The sequence below is a fragment of the Pelodiscus sinensis genome, chromosome 3 (genome assembly GCF_052426305.1).
Source record: "Pelodiscus sinensis isolate ZL-2025 chromosome 3, ASM5242630v1, whole genome shotgun sequence".
Lineage (NCBI taxonomy): Eukaryota > Metazoa > Chordata > Testudines > Trionychidae > Pelodiscus > Pelodiscus sinensis.
The window spans coordinates 62,392,237-62,414,954 of NC_143054.1; the positions used below are offsets into that span (position 1 = coordinate 62,392,237).

Consider the following 22,718-nt stretch of genomic DNA (forward strand, 5'->3'; position numbering starts at 1 on the left):
GCTTGAGAATGGGCTTACTGGAGAGGCATGAATATACAACTATATTCCCTGATAAAAGGGTGCAACAGCTGTTGGTCTTGTGTTAACTACCAGCAGAAAGTGACATCTGCCCACCTGACCAGGGAAAAGGTGGGAGTGGACTTATTTACACTGAAGGAAAAACACAGCTTTATTGCAGCAGATCACTATTTCAGTTTTTGGAAGGTCAATGCCCTGCCTGATAAAAGAAGCAAGCTAGTGATTGGGAAACTGAAGGTCCATGTTTACAGATATGTCATCGTGGACACTGTATTTACTGACAATGGACCCCAATTTGCCTCAGAGCTATTTGCAAACAAATGGGAGTTTAGCCACCACCCCTCCTCTCTTGAATATCCACAAAGTAATAGTGAGGTGGAAACAGCAGTGACAAGAGCTAAATGAGACCTTTAGCAGTGTTTTAGGCCTGCAGATTTAGGCAAAGCTAGACATTGTATAGTGCTTGCTGTACATTTATAAATGTGACTGTTTTCCTGAAACTATGCATTATGCACTACTTCCTGTACCTTTACATGTACCATGTTGTTTGAATGCCACTATCCATTCTGCAATGTTTTGAGAGATCATAAAAGTAAGTTTGTTCTCAACAGCCAAAAATTTAATTCAGTGGCAGACAGTGTGCCAAAAACAAGCATCACAAATTTAACAAATAAGTAGAATGTCACTTTGAAATTGGAAAGGCACCAAGCATTTTCTGTCCATTTCAGTGCATAAAACAGTCTATCGTGGCTACACAAATACCAACTGTGGTTGTCAGAGACCATGACTATGATTTTGTATGCTGTTTTGCAGCATGGAGTGGTACGGTTGGAATGTGGCCCATGGAACTTGCATGGCAAGTTGTGGAGTGGGATTCTCCTAGCACTGCAAAGGAACAGGGAGAGGAGTCTGTGATTTTGGGACATTTAAGTCAACCAAGGTTTGCTGCATTTGGAGTTGTCACTTGAGAAGACCAATGATGTCCTTAAGCATCTTCCTCTCCTTTTATTGTTAGATCTCACCTGCCCTTTGTTTCCTTCTCCATGCTGTCTGCCAAGCAGAGGCAGAGAGAAGTGGCATTTTTAAGGGAAAAACATCACTTCTCTTCAGCTGCCCACTTTTGGTGAGTGGGGGCCAGGCACTGAGCCAAGAGGAGTGGCCAGAGATGGGACTGAAAGTTGATGGAGCCCCTGGGAGAGGCAGTCAGGGCTGCCAGAGCCCCTGCACTGAATCTGCAGGACAGGGACTGGGGGATGGGGATAGGGGTTGCTGGAGCCTAAAGGCAACATACAGTTGTATAGGACACAATAAAATCTGGGCAATTTAGTGCTCCAAATTTCATGGTGTCTTACTCAACTGCATGTTTTGCATGTGAGTAGGCACAGCCTTGGGCAGTGGCACTGAATATTGGCATTGTTTTCACAAATAGTGTTGGTTTTAGCTGCTATCTTATTGCTGAGGATACTGCAATGGTACCAGTCAAACTCATTATGGAACAGTGTGGGGAAAACATCCTACCGTGGCGGAAAAACGAGGCAGCCATCCCTAAAAATCTTAAGGAGAAGACTGCAGAGTGTCTTCTTAAAAGTTTTCATGAAGTCTCAGAAGAATACAAGGGACATCTCTGTGTACATAAACTACTCCACGTGTCTCCTCCCCTGCAGCTAACCCAACCAGGGAATGAAGAGCAGATGCCAACCCTACTTCTGATGGTGTACATTTAGGTGAAACAATGAGAGGTTGATATCTGTGTCTTGTTTAGATAGCCAGGCTCTATCTTTACATTTTAATATTCTGAAGAAAAATGCATGCACATGCTTACCCAAGATCCCTTTTCCCCTTCATCCATGCTTGCATGATGGGGTTAGCTATATTGTGGCAAAGTCTTAACCAAGTCCGATCTCATAGCATGGCTGGAGCCTTCTCCCCACATCTCCTCTTCTTCCCTGTTCATGGAGGGAAGGATGCTAGTAGGGTCTCCACCAAGTATGACATACACTTCACTGGAAAAGTGCAGCTCAGCACCAGATCTATTGTTAGCCTCCCTGGGCTTGTGATATGTCCAGGGAAGTTGCTTCCCTTTTATGAAGCACTGCTGCTAATCTTGGTTCTACCCATTTGCCCTCATCCCGTGTGCTCTGTTCAATAGCTGGGCTTGCAAAGTTTCTTCTCTCCACAGGCCCAGAAGATCTACAACAGACAGGATCCCATCTAGTGTGTGGAATGGCTAAGGCTATGTCTAGATGATGGAGTTGAAAAACTCTGCTGCATTCAGGGAATGCATCTGCTCTTCTGCTTTTTTTTTTTTTTTTTTTTTTGCGGAAGAGTAGATGGGCTCTTTCAGAAACCCTGTCTTCCTCATTCATGAGGAAGACGGGCTCTTCAAAAAGAGGAGTTTTTTCCTAAATTTGGCCCAGTGTAGACGGGCCAGATTTTGGAAAAGCCTCTTCCGACAAAGCTATTTGAAAAAGGTACGCAAATTGAGGAGTGAAATTTGCGTACTTTTTTCCAATAAAATATTGTAGTCTAGAAGTAGCCATAGTTGGTTGGGTAGTTGCACACAAGAGAGAACTTCTAGGTGTGTTTGCCAATCAGACTAATCAGGAAAAGGTATTTCAAAGATAATGCAGGGGTACATCTTCCAGTGTCTGTGAAGCCCTAGGTAGTAGAGTTTACAGCTGTGAAAAGAGCAGTCACTGACATAAGGAATGAGAAATTGTGTGTTTATAAGGAGGACATTCATAAAAATCAGAGTGCTAATGGGATGATATTTTTTCAGGGGAGAATTAAATACAAACTCCTTTCACAGCCTATAAATACTTCCATATTTCTGGTTCATGTGAATCTGAATGCACTGCTTCTACTTCATTCCAACAGTTGATATGCCTTAAAACCTGACCAAGCCTTAAATTAGGGCTGACTAAAGTAATGGCAGAATCTGGCCTATGCTCTTGTTAAATTTGGCTCTTCCACTGAAAAAATATATGTGAAGCTTTTCTGACATCTCTAGTATTACCATATATGCTGTTGCTGCCTTTTGCTGTTCTTTGTACCATTAAAGCACATGAGGAAGGAGCAGAAGAAACAATAAAGCTACTTTACCTCCATGCTAATTTCTTCCCCAGGTCCTTCAGTGCTACAGCAGTATAAGGTAAAGCAAGTAGATGGAAGAAAGTTGCCATGCCTGCTTTAAATACCCTGGTCCAAATAGAATGTGTGCCATGCCAAAAAAGTACAGAAGATAAATTTAAGAAAGAAGGGGAAAAATCCTTCCCTTATTGTCAAACAATAGATGGGTTCAGTTCAAACGAAGAAACTTAAGGAGATCTGTCATTAATTCTTTGAATGCTTTCACTAAATCTTAAATGAACATTTATTGGAAGTAGTACATTAAATAAATAAACAAACAATATATTATTAATTTCTGTTGTGTTCCATTGTAAATAGTTTTAAATTATGTCACTCTGAACTCACTTCCCACATAGCGTGAAGCAACAAATAAAATCAAATCCAAGATTCCAGACCTTTGGAAGCTATACTTGAAAGATCAAGCTGCCAGTGCTTGTCAGTACCAAAGGAAAAATGTGGAGATGCCTGTGATGGAAAGTTACTTTTCTGTTTTCCAGCACTGTTAATTATAATTAATTCTCTCTATGTCCTCTAAAACACTTAGTCAGTCAGTATGCTGCTGTTATTCCACATGGGTACAGAAGGCATTAACTGCAGCAGAACAGCCCTGGTGTAACAGGGATGTTTGACAGGCTCCACGGAGATCAAGAAGTGTGACTTTGAAAACCTCATGTGCTTCAATGCACGGTAAACTGAGAATAAGACAACATAAACATAAACAACAGCAACATAAACAACAAATCATACACTAAAGTAATCCATAGATTGCATTAATAAACGATGTGTAATGCAGGTGTCCTAGCTGCTACTACAGCTCAATTTCTTTCTTTCCTTAATTCTTCTAAAAGCCCTTGCACCCAGACTTTGTACAACATGTAGGCACCATTTGGGTTTATAGAATTAAATTATATTCTTGTTTGAAAACAGAAGGATTGTACCTAAACGAAAGCCCTCCAGTATAATACAATTAGGCTGTGTCTAGACTGCATCCCTTTTCCGTAAAAGGGATACAAATTAGACACATCGCAATTGCAAATGAAGCGGGGATTTAAAACCCCCGCTTCATTTGCATAAACATGGCTGCCGCTTTTTTCCGGCTCGGAGCTTTGCCAGAAAAACGCGCCAGTCTAGACGGGGATCTTTCGGAAAATAAACCCTTTTCCGAAAGATCCCTGTGTAGACTGGTGCTTTTTTCCGGCAAAGCCCCGAGCCGGAAAAAAGCGGCAGCCGTCTTTATGCAAATGAAGTGGGGGGGATTAAAATCCCCACTTCATTTGCAATTACGATGTGTCTAATTTGCATCCCTTTTACGGAAAAGGGATGCAGTCTACACACAGCCTTAAAATGCAAAATAGGAAATAAAAACAGTTCTGAAGAGGGAAGTGGGAAGATGTGATCAAAACCAATGCTACAGTTGTCATGTACTAGTAAATCATCATATACTTAGCAGAGTTGCACATTTTTGGTAACAAGTTTGATTTATAGTATAAACGTTTTTCACTACATACAGTGAATTATGAGCATATAAAAGAATCGTAATGGACAAAACTTCAAATATTCCAAAAGCTTATTGAACATTTTTGAAGAGTTGGAAATCTCACCTGATCCAAGATTTCCATGTGCTAGTCTTGCAACTGGACTGTATCACAATAGATCTGTGTTATTTTCCAACTGATCATTTCCAATTCAACTGAAATAAAGAAAAATGCAATGGTATAACAAAATATTAACTCTTCTTTCAGAATGTAAGTCTCTTGTCTGATCCAATTTAGCCTTCCCTAGTTAAGGAGAGTTTGGTTTTTGAGTTTACTGGTTTTGTGTGTGTTGTTTCATATACTTTCCATATTGCCTTTTAGGTAATTAGCCCTCTTATTCTATTAGGTTATCCAAGCTGGGTTATTTTTTTTTTAAATACAAGTATGAATGTTTTTTCTTGATTTGAAATCTATGGCTAATCCATTCCTATGAATAAACCTTTTAGGAAAGGTTCAGGAAATCCTATGAGATTACTGAAGAACAGCCATAGTGGGTAACACAAAAGGTCAATCCAGCCCACTATCCTGTCTTCCAATAGGGCAGTGCCATATGCCCCAGAGGGAATGAACAGGTAATCAACAAGTGTTACTTTCCTTGTTGCTTATTCCCAGCTTCTGGCAAAAAAAGGCTAGGGACACCCGTCCCTGCCTATCCTGGTTAATAGCCATTGATGGAGCTATCCTTCATGAATTTAGGTAGTTCTTTGATGGACCTATTATAACATTGGCCTGCACAACATCCTCTGGCAAGGAGTTCTACAGGATGACTATGAATTGTGTGAATGCTTCCTTTCATTTGCTTTAAAACTGCTGCCTATTAATTTCATTTGATGACCCCCCTACTACTTGTGTTATGAGGAGTAAATAGCATTTCCTTATCTACTTTCTCTACTACAGTCATGATTTCATAGACCTCAATTATATCCCCCCTTTGTCATTTTTTACAAGCTGAAGTCAAAGTTATATTAATTTTTAATATGTTGTCTGTTTTATTATCTATCCCTTCCTGAATGATTTCCAACATTCTTTTCACTTTTTTTACTGCCATTGCACATCGGGTGGATGTTTTCACAGATCCATCCAGAATGACTCCAAGGTCTCTTTCTTGAATGGTAACAGCTAATTTAGACCACTTCATTTTATATATACAGTTGGGATTATGTGAGGCTATGTCTACACTGAAGAGCTATTTCGGGATACCGGGAGTATCCTGAAATAGCTATTCCCGTCTTTAAAAATTTGAAAATAATAGGCATGCTATTCTCACGTGGTTAGAGGAAGTAGGTGGTGCTGATGGAGGAGTTGGGGCAGTGGGGGGCACTGATGGTGTGGGGGGGGGCAGTAGGAGGCACTGGTGGTGTGGTGGTGGGCTATAGGAGATGCTAATGGTGTGGTGGTGGGATGGTAGGGGTGCTGGTGGCGTGGTGGGGGGTGGTAGGGAGCAATGATGGGGCAGTAGGAGGTGCTGGTGGCACAGTGGGAGGCAGTAGCGGGTGATGGTTGCGCGGTGGTTGGATAGTAGGGGGTGCTGGTGGTGCGGGGGGGGGGCTGTAGGCATGTAGTGCTGGTGGTGCAGTGGGCGTGGCAGGGGGCCCTGGTGTCATGGTGGGGGTGGTAGTGGAACTCCTTGCTGAGGAGGTTGTGAAGGCTAGGGCTATAACTGGGTTTAAAAGAGAACTAGATAAATTCATGGTTAAGTCCATTAATGGCTATTAGCCAGGATGGGTAAGGAATGGTGTCCCTAGCCTCCGTTTGACAGAGGGTGGAGATGGATGGCAGGAGAGAGATGCTTGATCATTTCCTGTTGGTTCACCTGACATTGGACATCTGCCAGCAGATGGGCCACTGGGCTGGATGGACCTTTGGGGTGGGGGCCAGTAGGAGGGTGGTGGAGTGGGGGGTGGTAGCGGGCGCTGGTGGAGCAATGGGGGGCCAGAAGGGAGGCGGCAGAAGGCTGTAGGGGGCGCTGGTGTCGCGGTGGGGGTTGACCTGTGCTGGGCAGGCATCGTTGGGCGAAGCAGGAGGCGGCGCCTCGCCCCTTCCCAAGGCAGGGCGCCCCAGCCGGAGTCGCGTGGGGCCGCGGGAAAGCCCCGGCGGGGGCAGCGCGAGCCCGGGCGAGTTCCCGGCCAGCGGCAGCGCAGGGGCGGGGGAGCCGAGGCGGGTTGGCGCTTTGGCTCGAAGCCAGGACCCGGGGGGGAGGGCGGCTCACAGTTCCCCTGCCAGCCCCCCGGAGCAGCACCCCAGGTCTGTTCCCCGCCGTCTCCAGCTCGCCCCGAGCGGTGCGCGCCTCTCTCCCTCCAGCCGGCTGCTCCAGCTCATCCCGCCAGCCCCTCTCCTTCCCCGCCCCTCGCCTCCACAGAGACACCCACCGCCGTCCCAGCAGCTCACCCTCGGCCCGACCTCCCTCTCCCATCCCCTTCCTCCCCTCCCGCGCCTGGGAAAAACCCAGCGGCTCCCCCCGTCCCCGTGCTCAGTAGCCGTCAGGGCTCAGGCTGTGCTCAGCGCTGCTGATCTGTGGCGCTGGCGATCTCTCTCTCTCACTGAAGTGGGACCCAGCTGGCAAATACGGATGATTCACTAGATAAGAGTAGAGCGCCTACTGCGTGGCCGCGTAGAAAGTTTTGCGAGCCGTGGATTTGGCCAGGTTTTCACCTTGCTCTCGAGTGCGAACAGGTAGGAAACGGTCTTTCCAATGATCCTATCTAGTGCCTTCTGAGCTAGGAATACACTGTAAGGGGACTGCGTGCTGTAACAGCACCAGGCACACTGACATGGGGGCTGCACCTGAGAGCTCTTGTGTCCCCAAAATGCTGAAAGAACTTGGAAAAAAATCGGAGAGCTGGAGTGTATGGAATAGCCTCGAGAAAAGATAGCTACACTCTTCTCACTCTCTCACTCTCTCTCTCTCTCTCTCTCTCTCACACACACACACACACACACACACACACACACACACACCCCTATTGATGTTTACACTGGAACATGAATGAGGTCCTCACAGTAGCGTTTACAAATCGATACAGCTGATAAGAGATGTCAGTAAATATATTTTGGCCAGATACAGGATTGTACTCTAAAAGTAGGTTGTTTTTTTCTGAACTAGTCTGATTAAAAAAAAGTCTTGTCTAAACTAAACTGACATTTTTTTAACATGGTATTTTTCAACCGTCTTGTTTCACACCAGATGGCTTAAAAAAGGCAGAGAGAAAGGCTTATGTTGGAAGTTTTTCTCCTTTTGCCTCTGTAGAGTTCTAGCAGAGGCTATTGTGGGGAGAAAGCCGGTTTTGTATCAACCTCCCCCATCCCGAGTCATCTGCTCAGTTTCTGTGCTACCATTCCTCCGCTGTTTTGAAATTGACACTAATTTTATCCAGATTGCTTCTGGCGGGGAGGAGGTACAAACATTTCTGCTAAGTTTTTATTTATCTTTCAACCTCTAGAATTCTATTTATAAAATAAACTCATCTGCAAGAGAAACGGAAAAAGTAAATGCATATTGAAAACAATATGAAAATGATTTGATTATTTTGTTTTTGAAAGATGTGATTGCTCCCTAAAACACTAAGGCTAAAACTATTGTCTTTCTTCTAGACAACTATAGGATCGCATTTAAGGAACTATCTGTGGAGCTATGCATGTCCATAAAAGCAATTACAAAAAATGGTTTGAAGGTGGCACTGATAGCACTTGATTCCTGATAATGTGGAGTAACTAATCCATTTATGTCTAATTCTTCTATCTGTGACTAATGCCCTTAGAGACAGGCTCAGTACATTTCAGAGAGCATGCTGTAATTGTACACAAGAGGGTAGTATTACAGAGATTTGTATACTCACTAAACTTCAATCTTATAAACAGGAAAGTCTGATTATTATCCATAACCACGCAGGCTCCTTGAACTGCCATGATAAAGAATTAAACAGTCTGCTGAGAACAGAATAGCTCATTTCTAGGATGGGAGAAGGCTAAAATAAACTAACGGGAAGTGAAAGCCACTGCTAACATCAATTTTAAAGGGAGTTTCTTGGCTTCTACAACTCTTGTTTTACTGGCAAGTGAAAGATGCTTGTTAGAGACTGAGCGTTAATTTTAGGAGCTGTTCAATCCATCTTCCAAAACAACCAAAAGTTGCTTTGACAAATGCGCGCTCTCTCTCTCCTCCTCGAAAAGTAAGAGAAGAAAATAGCCGGTGCAATCTATAAAACCCCTAGCAAGATCTATAAAGTAAAAATAAAATTTGTTAAAGTGGAAATTTGTGCTGTTTCTAGAGTTGAGTACTCACTGTTCTCTAATAATTGTATTCATTCTTGTGTTTCTGGAGAGAAACACTCAAGACAGTGAGAGGAGCACTTCAGGGGAGGAGGAGCTGAGAAAGTTATTTAAAAGCATCTAATTCTCTCATGGAATAGTGTGTTCTTATCACAAAACAACTGCGCCTTACTGTACTGGGAAAACTAACTCTTGAATGAATTAGCAATGATACGGGTCAGGACTGAAGTGTGTTGTGAAAGCACTTGCCAGAGCAGTGTCCTCAGCCAATCTTCTCTGGCATTTTCTCAGGTCAGTTCATGTATCTTTTCCACTTGAAAGAAGTATAGTATGAGAGAATGTGTGTGCAATGTGCATGGCTCTTTACAGAAAACTGAAAAATGACTTGTTCCTTTTAAAAAGAATTTTACAGCCTAAATAAAATTTAGTATATAACTCCATCTCGGAATGTATTTCGGGTAAGTATCCATAGTAAAAACAGTACGTTTTTTTCAAACACCAGTTTATCTTGCACTATATTGACAGATAAGATATTTAGCAAGAATTTAAAACAACCCTAAGAGAATTGATCTAATTCTGCCATCTAGTGGCTACATAAATATACAGGGATAGAAATTTGAGCAAAGGAAAGTAAAAATTAAGGATGACAGGCTAGCTCTACACAGCAGCATTATTTCAGAATAACTGATGTTATTCCAAAATAACATATTCTGTGTCTACACTACAAGCAGTTATTTCAACATGATGTTGAAATAATGGTAAGCTGGAGGACTTCTTACTCTGACTTCTGTAACGGTCATTTTAGGAGGAGTAAGGGAAGCCAGAGGAAGAGTGCTTTCTCTCAGACTTCCTGCTGTGTAGACAGTGCCAAAAGCTGAAATAAGCTATTTTGACTTAGGCTACTCAGTTATATAGCTGATTTCAGTTCTATGTCTTGTAAAATTAGCGTTTGTGCTTGCCTACTGTAAAAATATCTGAATTTACAAAATCTCATAATAGATTTGTCTTTTAATTAAATAAGAATGGAAGGTAAGATGTGTAAACTAATGCTCTCATCAAGCATATCAGCATGAGTTTACAATGAAGTGGGCAGACATAATTCAGGATGGACTTTTATTATTATACTGTAGCTCATTGGTAGAGTAATGGGGAGGAGTGGGCAACTTTACCCCTAAATATTTTTATGGTTCATCTTGAAATTTGAATATTCTTGAATTGTTCATTCCAGCTTTTTTCCCTTTCAAAATTGGGTGGAAGAAGATATACCTCTAAAAAGGTAAAATAGTAACTCCTCACTTTGAGGTCTGGAAATTGCTTAAATCTGTTTGAGAGATACTCAAGGACTAGTCCCTGTGCAAATTCCTCCAAGGATAAGCACCTTTTCAATGATCCCAGAACACAGATTGCACTAAACAGACAGTCGAAGGGGTAAAAATATGCCAGGAACTCAAGTTTAATTTTTCTTCCCATAAATCCTGTATTGGCAAGTGAATTGCAACCAAGCATGGATTAGTAGGACATTTGGTGCAGATCCAAAAATCTGCTTGTGGTTGGTTGCATTAAGGTAAATATCTTAACTGTGCTTGTTGTTGAAGAAAGGGGACCAGAGTAGAATCAGAGGTTGGAAGAACTTGCTGTCAGGGGATGAAGAAGTGGAGTGGATGTTGGGAGCTTGAAGTGGGAAAAATTGGAGGGGCTTTTAAGTACAGCAAGGGGCAGGTAAGCTGAGAGCCCTCCTCATTGTGCAGCAAGGTTTGATAACTGGGAGGAGAAACTAGAATTTTTCACAGGGGACAGAATCTTCCCTTCTCCTTTCATCTTCCCAGTTTCTTCCCCTTCCCTGAAGCACCTGCTCCCAACTACAAAGCGGAGTAGTGTTTAAAATCTCTTGTTACTAATTTTAAACATGTAGCAGTAGAAGAAAACATTGTCTAGGACTATTAGTTTGCTTTGATATGGCAATTCCTGTGTTTGTTATACTTTCTGGGCATAGGCTTCTTCCAACTCTAATATTAAAATACATAATTTCCAATTGATAGGAAACAGGAAGTGTTTAATTATTCATGTCAAAATCCTTGACTTCTAAAGTTTGCCCTTACAGGGTGTAGGGATTCCGACTCCCCCTATAGCACCGCCCGTCGTTGATTTTGGGGAATTGGCTTCGACGGCGGCGGCGCTATTCTATTCGTGTCACTGTCCTCCGACAGTGCCCACACAGCCTGGGCTTTACCACTTCCGGGGATAGTTCGGGGCATCCGAGCACAGGCGGAATAGTCTGGTGCCCCCTTGTTCCGCACCCTTATCGTTGCCCCCGATGACGTGCTTTTCCCGCCAGTTCCCGGTGGCACAAGTCTAAAACGCCCTTTGGTTGCTTTCTCGGGTATTTCTTTCGTAGCTACTCCGAGAGGGGAAGAAGAGAAGAGAGGGAAAAGGGGGCCCCAGCCCAGGTCCCGGAAGGACATGGACCGATTTTGGTCCGGGTCCGCCTGACAGGGGTGTCCTGCCGAAACCTGCCAATCTGCGGGGGTTTGATATGGCCCTGCCCTGGGTTACTTTCTCTCCATTCCATCTCCCCTCCCCTGCTGCTGTCTTACCTGGCCCTCCGCAGGCCAGCCGCTCGTCGGTCTAGATGACTTTCTGGACCCCGTTGCTCCACGGCTGTCCGTGATGTCTTGCCTTCCGTGGCTGCTGGCGCTTGTCCTCGCCCGTCCTCCGGGGGCGAAGGCTTCAATCCCCGCTGTTTATCTTCCTCCACACCCCCTCTTCCTCACACAGCCCGGGGCAGCATTTAAAACTCCCGCTGTGCCCGGCGCTGGAGGGGGACATCATCCTGACATCACCAGCTAGCTCCGCCCCTCCTGCAGCATCCATGCCGCAGCCACTGCGCCCGAGGCTGTTAGCTGGTCTGCGGCGCGGGTACTTCTGGCACAACGCTGGTGCGCGCTTCCCCGCCACCTGAATAGGGCTTTTGCTGCGGGGGTTTTAGTGCAGGGTTGCGGGACCCCGTCACACAGGGAATAAGCATTTCAACTTGTCTGAGCACTCACTAAGGATGTGTCTACAGTGCACTGTAATTGGAAATAAGATATGCGATTTGAGCTACGTGATGCTATTTTGAAATAGTTTATTTCATCATTTGGCGCTGTCTACACAACGCCAAATTTTGAAATAAAGTGCTATTCTGAAATGTCCCTTGTTTGTTGTAAAATGAGGTTTACAGGGACATCAGAATAGCGAGCCCGAAATAATGGGCTTGCTGTGAAGACACAAGATAGCTATTTCAGGATACTCTGGTATCCCAAAATAGTGTTCCAGTGTAGACATACCCTTACGGAACTAAAAGTGTCTATATTATTTCCAAGCAGTTTCAAAAGTCTCCTGGAGAAACTGCAGAACTTGTTTTCATTTACAAGTTTGACACCTTGAATAGTGGTTTAAACAAAGACCTGACCTAGATGGGCTGCTACTTTCCACATCCTAATGACCAGGGCTCAACGATCGTGGCGAAAACTGTTCGCCAGCCCTGCACTGCGCATGCCCCACATTGCGTATGTGTGCGCCGCCGGCGAATTGGGCGCTAGGCTGAAATCTACTCACCTGTGGCAAGTAGATACAATCCTTTATTGAGCCCTGCTAATGACATAAAAGCTAAGTACTGGGTACATAGACTACTTAGAGCCCACTCTATTAACCTCATTTAGCATGGACACTAATTGACAATATTTTTTCTCTATTTTTTTCCCTTCCCTCCCTTTCCCCTCCCCTCTCTTTTTCTGCTATTTATTTGTACCCTGGACCCCTTAACTCCATCCATCTGAAGAAGTGGGTTGTGCCCACAAAACTTTTGATACCATCTACATTTTTTGTTAGTCTCTAAGGTGCTGCAGGACTATTTGCTGTTTTTTTAAATTTTTTTCATTCTATTCTAGTCTTTCAAACAGGAGGCGCTCATGTGGTCTTTGTGGCTGTGTTAGGGATGATTGCAGGGAGCTACCATACTCCACCCATTTTATTGTAGGAAGCCTTTATACAGAGAAAAGTTAGTTATAGCTCCAGCTGGGACAACATCAACCATCTTACTGGAAAGGCTTCAGCAGTGGTATGCCCATGTCTCTCTGAATGAAACTAGCAATGATAGATATTCCTAAACATTTATCATGATTAGCTGTAGGAAAATATCATGTATATGGGCTCTGAGTTGTAAGCAAGTCATTAGGCTCAAGGAGGAGGGGAATTCTAGGAAGAACACCTTGCATATACATTGAATATTGACAAGTTTCATAAATTCTGCAAAAACTAGCTTTCTTAGTATAGACTAGACTACCAGAGGTATCCCGGAAAAGCTCTGCCGTGCCCAAGGAATGCATCTGCTTTTCCAAAAAAAATTTCGGAAAAGCAGATACTTTTTGGCATCCCTGTAAATCGTATTCTATGAGGAAGAAGGGATGTTCTGAAAGAGGTTTTTTTTTTCCTCCCAAGATTTGGCCCTGTGTAGGTGGGCCAAATGTCAGAAAAGTGTATTTCAGAAGAAAAGCGGATAAAGATGCGCAAATTTTGGTTTACAATTTGCATATCTTTTCGAACTTTTCTTTGTAGTGTAGACATAGCCTTAGTACCTCAAAACTTTTTAAACATGTATATTAGGACATCAAAATACAGTTCTTTTCACATGAATATCAGTAATATTTATACTTTCACGTTTTTAAAGTTTTTTGTGTACTTTAGAGCAGAATCCAGACTACTTTAAAGTTCATCATCTTATACCATCTTATTAGTTGCTTTTTTTGCCACACCCTGACTTTATGCCTTCATACCCACTTGAAATCCCTTTACCTCAGGAAGTTAAAACTTAGTCCAAATTTAGAAGATAAGTAATGACATTAAGTTATATGTTGGTAAGTGGGCATGAATCTAAGGGCAGGTCTGAACAAATGCAGCTGGACAGCTGTAGCACATCTGGTGAAGATGCTCTATGCTGACAGGAGAGCACTTCCCAATGGTCATAATTACTCCACCTTCACAAAAGACAGAGCAATGTCAGCAGAAGAGTGTACCCTCACTAACATAGCCCTGGTGCAGACAGCACTTAGGACAGTGTCTCTCTCACATCTATGAGCAATGCAAGTTAGACTGATGTAAGAGCAGTAAGAGTTGCCCTAAGTCCAAGTTAGTGTACAACACAAGTTTAGGATCTTGGAAGATGTTGTAAGTTACACAAATGACAGTTAACTCTCCTCTGAATTTGGTAAAGTAATAAACTCCACTGTGGCACATGATGCTCACAGCTGAATAAAAGATGGGGAGTGCTAATTGCTCCAGTTTAAGATCTTAGTCTGATAATTGGTACAAACTTTCCAAAATCTAGGCCTCGTTGGTTCATGTTGTGTTTTATAAAGCAAAGCTATCGCTTTTTGAAAATTATGCATAAACTACTATTTTGCACCTTATCACTTGATGTAGCTTTATTCATTATTTTATTATCTTTAATTTTCATTGTAACAAGGGATTCAGATTTTGCTAAACTATATATAGTTCACTAAGCTATATTATATGCAGTATAAAACAGACATTTTATCCAGGTTTACACTGTAATTATGGTAAACCAGAGCACATAACCATACACATTCCTTAAGTTGCTTAACTTAAGATTTAATTATAGTCAGTGACCTTTCTACAGGTGCTTGAGGTTTCAGTATTACCCAACAGTACAAAGAGATACATGAATAAGTTCAGTTCTCAAAGTGGTAACTGCCAATATCTTAATATTTTAGGCATGAAGTCCAGCTACAGAGTTAGAATGGATTTGCAATTAAGGTACTGGGCTAGGATGCAGAGGAGCTTACTTCCAAACCTGGCTGTTACAGACTTACTGTGTCAGCTTGGACAAGTCATTTAGGCAACTGAGACAGAGAAAGATTATCTGTAAAGCAAGAATAATGCTTCACATGTACGTTTTTGTCTATTTAAAATGTAAGTGCTTGTGTTTGTACTGCACCAAGTGCAACAGAGCTCCCCTTGTAGCTGGGGCCTGCAGACAGCACTGTAATATGCATCAGAAGTTTTGTGAGAGATCTGAAAAGGAAATGGCTTGAAGGGGCCCAGCTAGCTCCTCTACCACCTATAACCGTTTCCTCCCTACTCAATGGATCCCTGCTCCAGATCAGACATCTTCTCTTTTCCTGAGAGTCCCGCTTTGTGTATGAAAGGGTGTGGCTTCTTGGGTCTCTCAGATATAGACTAGAAAGACTGGGGATGGAACAAATCCTTACAGGCAAGAGCACAGGCAGGCAACTTAAGTAATGGCCATTCATCTTTCCAGCTGTATGCACGAACATAAGAACAGCCATACGAGGCTGGACGGACCATTGGTCTGACCCAGTATCCTGTCTGCTGACCGTGCTAGATGCCCCAGAGGGAGGGAACACGACAGGTAATCCTCACATGGTCCCTCCCCTATCACCCACCTCCAGAGAAACACCATTCCTACCCATCCTGGCTAATAGCCATAATGGACCTAACCTCCAGGAATCAATCTAGCTCTTTTTTGTGTTATGCTTAAACAAAGCACATGAGATCTTTTATAGGGGAAAAGGCAGTACGCCGCATTTATTGAGAATACAATAGTAGCATATGCTTTTCAATCACTCACACACACACAAACACCATGCATACACAGTCCCGCCAGACAATGTTATAGTTATCAGTCCAGATTCTGTACCAATCTAGTGGCCAATTAGATCGATCACAGAGAGAGAGAGCAGAGCCTTTGTCGGTCATGTGATCTGATGCTCCTCTGGAGTTGGTGGCAAGACGAATCCAAAGTTCCATAGCAAAGCACCCTGCTTTTATAATCCTTTTTCTCTGTTGAAATCAATGGATTCCGCTGTGTCAGCCTGTGACCGGAGTGTTATTTTTTTTGTGTCAATGTTCTCAAACATCTCCTGAAGGCTCATTCTGTAATGAATCGCCTTTTGGTGGTGCCAGCTCTCTTCAAGGTCCATCAGTCTGCCAATAATCCAATCACTCCTTATTATGGGTAACATCTTTGACGCCGGGTAGTCTGGTCTTTGCCCACACTCAACCTCCTTCTTTGGCCATCTGGTTCTGAGCAATAACTTTTGCACCTTATCTCAACACATTCATACCCATTTCACACACATAAGCAATGTTACAAGGGCTCTCAAGATTATGCGGCACAACATCAACATCTGCATTGGCAAAGCAAAAAAAGGCATTGTAAATCAAGAAATTAAAGCCTTAGAACATTCCTCTAGTCTCATTAACACAGACACAATACCAAAACTATATTTTTACTTAGGCCCATTTACTAAAACCTCCTAAACTTTAGGACAAAAAAACCCCATTTAACTAAAAGGAATTAATTTAATAAAATATTGAATGTATGTTAATATATACCTTATATTGCTGTATGATTGCTACATTATTCAACTAAAATACTATATTACTAAACCTAAAATAGAAATATAAAAAGAATAAAACTTTCAGTTCCAACATTTGAACCCTGTTAAAATCCTAGCCTTCATCACATCCTCTAGCAAAGAGTTCCACAGGTTGACAGTGCGCTGAGTGAAGAAAGACTTCCTTTTGTTTGTTTTAAACCTGCTGCCTATTAATTTCATTTGGCGACCCCTAGTTCTCATATTATGGGAATAAGTAAATAACTTTTTATTCAATTTTTCCACACCAGTCATGATTTCATAGACCTTTTATATGTGGCTGTATAGGTTGTTTAGGTCAAAGGCTGCCACTATTGGACATGATACAATAAAGAACATTTCATTTGGAGAAAGTACTAATTTGAGTCAAGTATTTTACTTGTATACAGCCTTTTAAAATAACATTTTGTAAACACTGATCTACTTTAATTGCATATTATCTTCAGAATTTTTGCAATCATGATTGCTTTCATTCACAAACACAGGAACAAAATTTGACTAAGGCACTACTCTACAAAGCCTGATGTTAATAGATCTGAAATCTATCAAATGTATTATTTATGACCTGTACCATACCATTTTATTAAAGTTATTAAACACCAAGAAAATGGGGCTAGCTTCTCAAAATTCTCCTTGAAGTTTATAATTTAGCTGGACTTACCTGGCGTTGCCCAGGAAACTGGAGGAACAAAATTTAGAAAAACAGAAGCTGGTCCTGACAGCCTCCTGCCACACCACAGCTGCCAGTTCCTGACATCTGGCCATTATGGCAGACCCCCATGCTTTTCTACTGCTGCATAAAGCAAAATTTCTGACTCCAAAAAGAGGCATTGCAATGTAGAGAATCAGAGCTATTTGACTTGGCAAACTTAGATACAAAGTCACAGTAGAAACTATGTCTGTTTTCTTTCCATGTCATGAGTCTCGGAGCCATTAAAAGCACAGTGGAAGGGAAAGGCCCCAAATCGCCATGGCTTGTTTCCTCACCATTGCTGGAAGCATATGGAGGCCCCTCTTCAATAGTGTAATGTTTTGCTTCCTATCAGATGGTATTTTTGCTAATTATCCTTGTAGAAGCTAATGGTTTTTTGGTAGGGAAGTAGGGGATAGGCATGCTGGGTCTGCAAATTCTCATCCAAGAGTATAGGGATACTTCAGTCAATGGGGCTGGCCCTGCTGAATCTGAGAGATTTCAAGGTGACACCTCAAATGCTTCTCCCATCTTTTTTGATGAAACTATGAGTCAACTACCTGAGCCTGCTGGCACTTCTATAATCCCTCCTCAAGCACCACCCCCTTGACCAGATGCCCCTCCCATGGGCTGCATCTCTCCTCCCCTCCTCCCCTCCCCCCTAAGGATCATCCAGTATCAAACCCAGGACCAGTGCCCAGATTTAAGGGATTCTCCCCCCCATCTTTCTCACCCACCCAGTATCATCCAGTGCTGCCCCTTGGGCCAGTGCCCCTCAAAGGAGACTCCCCCCTGCCATGGGCTTCATTTCTCACTCACTCCCTGCAGGATTGTCCAGTCCCACTTCCTTCATCCCCCTACAATCCTGCCCTCCCTGCACTCACACCCAACAGTCCAGCGCCCCCATCTTGCTCTCCCCCCACTTGCCTCCAATGGTCCAGCCCCCTGACCAGCTCCTTCCCATTCATTCCCTCCCCTCCCCCCGCTCTCACCTCCAGGTCCCCAATGCGCCTCCTTCTGGACATTTTTTCAAAGTGGCAGATGAGCAGTAACACCAGCCCCGCCTCCTCTGCCTAGAACGAGCCCTGGCAGCAACCCACCCACCCATTGGTCAGCCGCTGGGCCCTGAGCCAATCGCAATATTGAAGAGGGGCCTCCATATGCTTCCAGCAATAGTGGGGAAGCCACTTCTCCCCACACTGCCAAGCTCTGTGCAGCCCCAGGGAGAGGCGTAGGTGTCTCATCTCTTCCCTCCCACAGTACCTTAAAACCTTCTCCTGGAGGAAAGGTTATCCCATGGAAAGTTTGGTTGCGGTAGGACTTATAGTGTCCAAGTTATTAGAGCACAAACATACAAACATTCTCCTTTCTATCTTAGATATCTAGGTATAATTTATTATTTAATGGATAACAAAAGTAGAAAGATAAAGATAAAAATGTGAGAAAATGAGTTAAGATTCCATGAATTCCTGTTTCTTTTTAACCAGGATGCTAATATTCTCTCTCATTTATCTTGATGGAATTATTGTACATTGCTGTAGTCTTAAAATAATGTTTAAATACCAATTTGAATCTATTCTCCCTTTTTTAGAGCAACACGTGAACACAATGGGACAAATACTGCTGTTACTGATGCTTTCCATTCCCGCATTATGTCTCACTGATGGAGCTGAAACAGAACAAGATTTCACCTGGCACTTGAAAAAGGTACCCCAGATCGTGAGTGAAAGGACTTTCCCCCTTGACAGCCCTAAATTTGAGGCAAATGCCAAATTAGAGCTGAGTAATGTTTGCGGAATTGAATGTCAAAGGAAACTCCCAGGGCCAAGCTTGTCTGAGCTGAAGGAATTTCTCTCCTATGAGACTGTTTTTGAGAATGGCACACGGATCCTGACTCATGTGAATGTTGTAGGGCTAGCAGTCAACACGGCCAAGAACATTACCACAAGAACCTTCTCAAGAAGAAAGAGGCAGATATATGGCACAGACAGTAGATTCAGCATTTCTGACAAGCGGTTTATGACCAACTTCCCTTTCAGCACAGCTGTGAAGATTTCCACAGGCTGCAGTGGCATTCTTATTTCCCCCAAGCATGTTCTAACAGCTGCTCACTGTATTCATAATGGCAAAGATTACATCAAGGGCAGCAAAAAGCTGAGAGTGGGATTGCTGAAGATAAGATCTAAAGGTGATGGCAAGAAACGCAGAGGTGCTCAAAGGAGTAAAAGAGATATGTCGGTAGCAAGAGAGCAGACTGGGAGTGCCACAGAATTGAAGAAGAGATCCAAAGGACGTGGCAGAAAGCAAAAGGCAACAGGGAGGAGTCAGAGAACTCCAGATAGTAAACCTTCCTTCCAGTGGACCAGAGTAAAGAGTACCCAGATCCCAAAAGGCTGGTTTGAAAGTGTAACTGGGGATGTTTCCCTGGATTATGATTATGCTGTCCTTGAGCTCAAGCGTCCCCAGAAAAAAAAATATATGGAGCTGGGAATTAGTCCAACAATCAGAAAGATGCCTGGTAGCATGATCCATTTTTCTGGTTTTGACAATGATAGATCTGGGCAGTTGGTCTATCGATTTTGTAGCGTGTCTGATGAATCCAGTGATCTCTTTTACCAGTACTGTGATGCTGAGCCTGGCTCTGTTGGATCTGGAGTCTATCTCCGCCTTAAAGAACCAAACAAGAAGAAATGGAAACGCAAGATCATTGCTGTTTATTCAGGTCATCAGTGGGTGGATGTCAATGGTGTGCAGCAGGATTATAATGTAGCCGTACGAATTACTCCTCTCAAATACGCCCAGATTTGTTTCTGGATACATGGGAATGATGAGAATTGTACACAAGGCTGATAAAAGCTTAAACTAGATCATCTAGCACCAACAATAGAGTTAAAAACTTGCCCCAATAGTTATTGGATAAGCATTACCCCATATCAGGAATTACTTGAATTTGAAGCCTGCAATATTTTGATGCATTGCGTATTGCTATTCTTAGAGGGTTAGTAGAATTTTAAAATTAATTTTTAATTATATAATAATCAAACCATGACATGCACTTATAATCCAAAACTGTATTTATGTTCAAAATTTTGAAAAATTCAAATGGTTTGCATTAGAAAAATTGTGACTTTACTGGTTTAATTTTTTTTAAAGGGAAGTATTGAAACTTCTCAATTTGGTACTATTAAACAAGGTGTAGGTTTTTTAAACTACAGTTGACTTGTTCTTCTCAGGGTTCTGCTCCAACATTTATCTTCTAGTATACAAGTTACATGTGTTATTAAAAAACATGTACAGAATTATACAAATTGTGAAAAATTGGGGTAAGACCAAACAAAGTAAGGTTAGTTTACTCTACAGAGCATGTGTACTCTGAGAGATGGCTTTCTAGTTCATATTTGTTAGCTTGGAAATTTTTTTGGGGGTGCCTTACAAACTCTCCCATGGAAATTCTAAATTACTATAGCTGATAATGAAGTCTTACAACAACGAATTTCATTGCATGTTAAATTGAGTCTAATGAATGTAGCAGGTCTGTTTGGAATAAAGAACCACCATAAGGGTTTAATTATATATCTAAGTCTGATTTGAGAAGGTACACAAAACTAGGGAATCTTAAACATGTACATTTTAATATTTAGAGACAAGTAGGTTTACTGTATAATAAAATATTCAAATTTTCCGATAGGTGAAGTATTCTATAGTTGCCTTTGTCAGGAAGGGTATGTCTACACTGCACAGTTTTTTTCGGAAAAACAGTCGTTTTTCCAAAAAAAACTTCACTTATGTCCACACTGCAATTATGTCCTTTCAAAAAAAAAAAAAAATCGAAAGAACAAAGGGGTTTTTCCGACATTGGTAAATCTCTTTCTATGAGGAAGAAGCCTTTTTCCGAAAGAATTCTTTTGGAAAAAGGCATGTGTGGAAGAGGAAGAGGGAGTTCTTTTGAAAGAAGAGGAAAGAGATAAACGCATAGGTGCCCTAGTGGCCACTCCATCCATAGGAATCGCAGCTTAAATGTGAGATTGCTTTTTTGATGCGCTTTTGCTGTGTAGACGTTTTCTTTTGGAATATGTTTTTTCAGAAGATTTCTTCCAAAAGAAGCCTAGACATAGCCAAAGTGGCTATTTGCCAACAGTTTAAAGATTCAAAAAAAGGTTTCTGGGTGCTAAACATTTTAACATTTTTGTAACAACTCTTATAAGAGTTCAGCTGTTGTAGATAAACCTGTAGCCTATCAGGCAGAATAAGAAAGGAATGTTCTTTTTCATACAATTCTGGAACCTGGGTAGTTCTAATCCCATCCTATTCAATATGTAACCTTATAAACATGAGTTAAAGGGAGAGAAGATAATCCTCCAGTTCTAAGTCATCTTATGCCATCTAATGAGATGGTAGATGAGCTATCTTGTACATGGAATAGATATCTTATTAGTTAATAATCATGCTAATAAGAGAATTTGGTTCATTTCTGCTACTGGACCACAAAAATTAGAGTATTTCTATAAAGTGAGAAATTATTTATCATTTGTGTACAAGTATCTCTAACTTTTTTGTTGTCAGTTGTGCTCAGTTGCTTCACATATAATCTAATCTTGTGCATTTCAAAGTCTCAGTGTAACAAATGAGACTTTCAGGATGCAAATTTAATCTAACCACATAAAATTTAAATGCATATTTCAAGCTATATGCATTTGTCTATTACTGTTACAGTTATTCAGTATTTCATTATTTAATGTACTGTGATTGTTCGCTTGCATCAAATTTCATTTTCTTTACCCGTCTAGAAGAAAATATAACAAGTTTTCAGGATTTTTTTTGGCTTTCTGCATTTTTATAATTATATGTCATATTGTACATTTATTCTAGTAATAGGTTTTGATGAAGTAGGGTTTTTAAAAATAATTTTGTTTGCTATTGAAGACACAAAATCTGGCACTTTGATTTGCAGGTGTTGTTGCCATTGCATTTCAAAGCACAAACATTTGAGATTTTTGTCCATCAAACAAAATCTATTTTGAAATTTTGCAATATTTCACTGTAAATGAAGCCTCGCTCTAAATGAAACTTATTTTTTTGGTCATTTAGGCCCTGGCTCTGTAAACAGGTATATACTTTCTTTACTTTACACATGGGACTATTTGCAGAAACAGGACTGTGTTCATTAAGGTTTGGAAAATGTCTAGGTACAATTAAAGATTAATAATACAAAATAAATAAGGTAATGTCTTTAAATATTACTCCTCCATTAAAAGTAATTTAAAATAACCTCTTTCCAGCATTTCTGCCTGCTACCTCATACCACTGTAGCACAGACCTAAAGTATTTTTTTGAATGAGCTATAATCAGGGCTGTCCTTATACATACGCAGAATATGCAGTTGCATAGGTCACCACCACAGTTGGGGTACCACTGTGCCCCAAATTAGGTAGCGCCTTATGCTTCATATGCCCAGTGCTGACTAAGAGCAGTGCTGGCTCAAGCAGCCCCAATCCCCTGCCCCCTACAGCCCTCTCTCCACCTCTTGGCCCAGGTAGCCAAATCCCCAGCCTCTGCTTCACCATCCGGTCCCCAGTCCCCTTCCTCCCAGTGTTGGTGACCAAATCTTTCAGTTCCATG

General features: G+C 42.0%; 1 protein-coding gene and 1 long non-coding RNA gene across 2 annotated transcripts; one reads left to right on the forward strand and one right to left on the reverse strand.

Annotated features, from left to right (window-relative positions):
• Positions 1-1,738: 1,738 nt before the first annotated feature.
• Positions 1,739-11,685, reverse strand: LOC142827823 (uncharacterized). Its single transcript, XR_012902591.2, has 3 exons — positions 11,546-11,685; positions 4,749-4,837; positions 1,739-1,964 (listed from the first exon to the last, which is right to left on the reverse strand). It is a non-coding gene; the product is annotated as an uncharacterized LOC142827823 (long non-coding RNA).
• PRSS35 (serine protease 35) lies at positions 7,077-22,302 on the forward strand. The gene is made up of 2 exons (XM_075923821.2): positions 7,077-7,355; positions 18,691-22,302. The coding sequence occupies exon 2, from the start codon at positions 18,708-18,710 to the stop codon at positions 19,947-19,949; it is 1,242 nt and encodes a 413-aa protein (XP_075779936.1). The 5' UTR covers positions 7,077-7,355; positions 18,691-18,707; the 3' UTR covers positions 19,950-22,302.
• Positions 22,303-22,718: the final 416 nt, after the last annotated feature.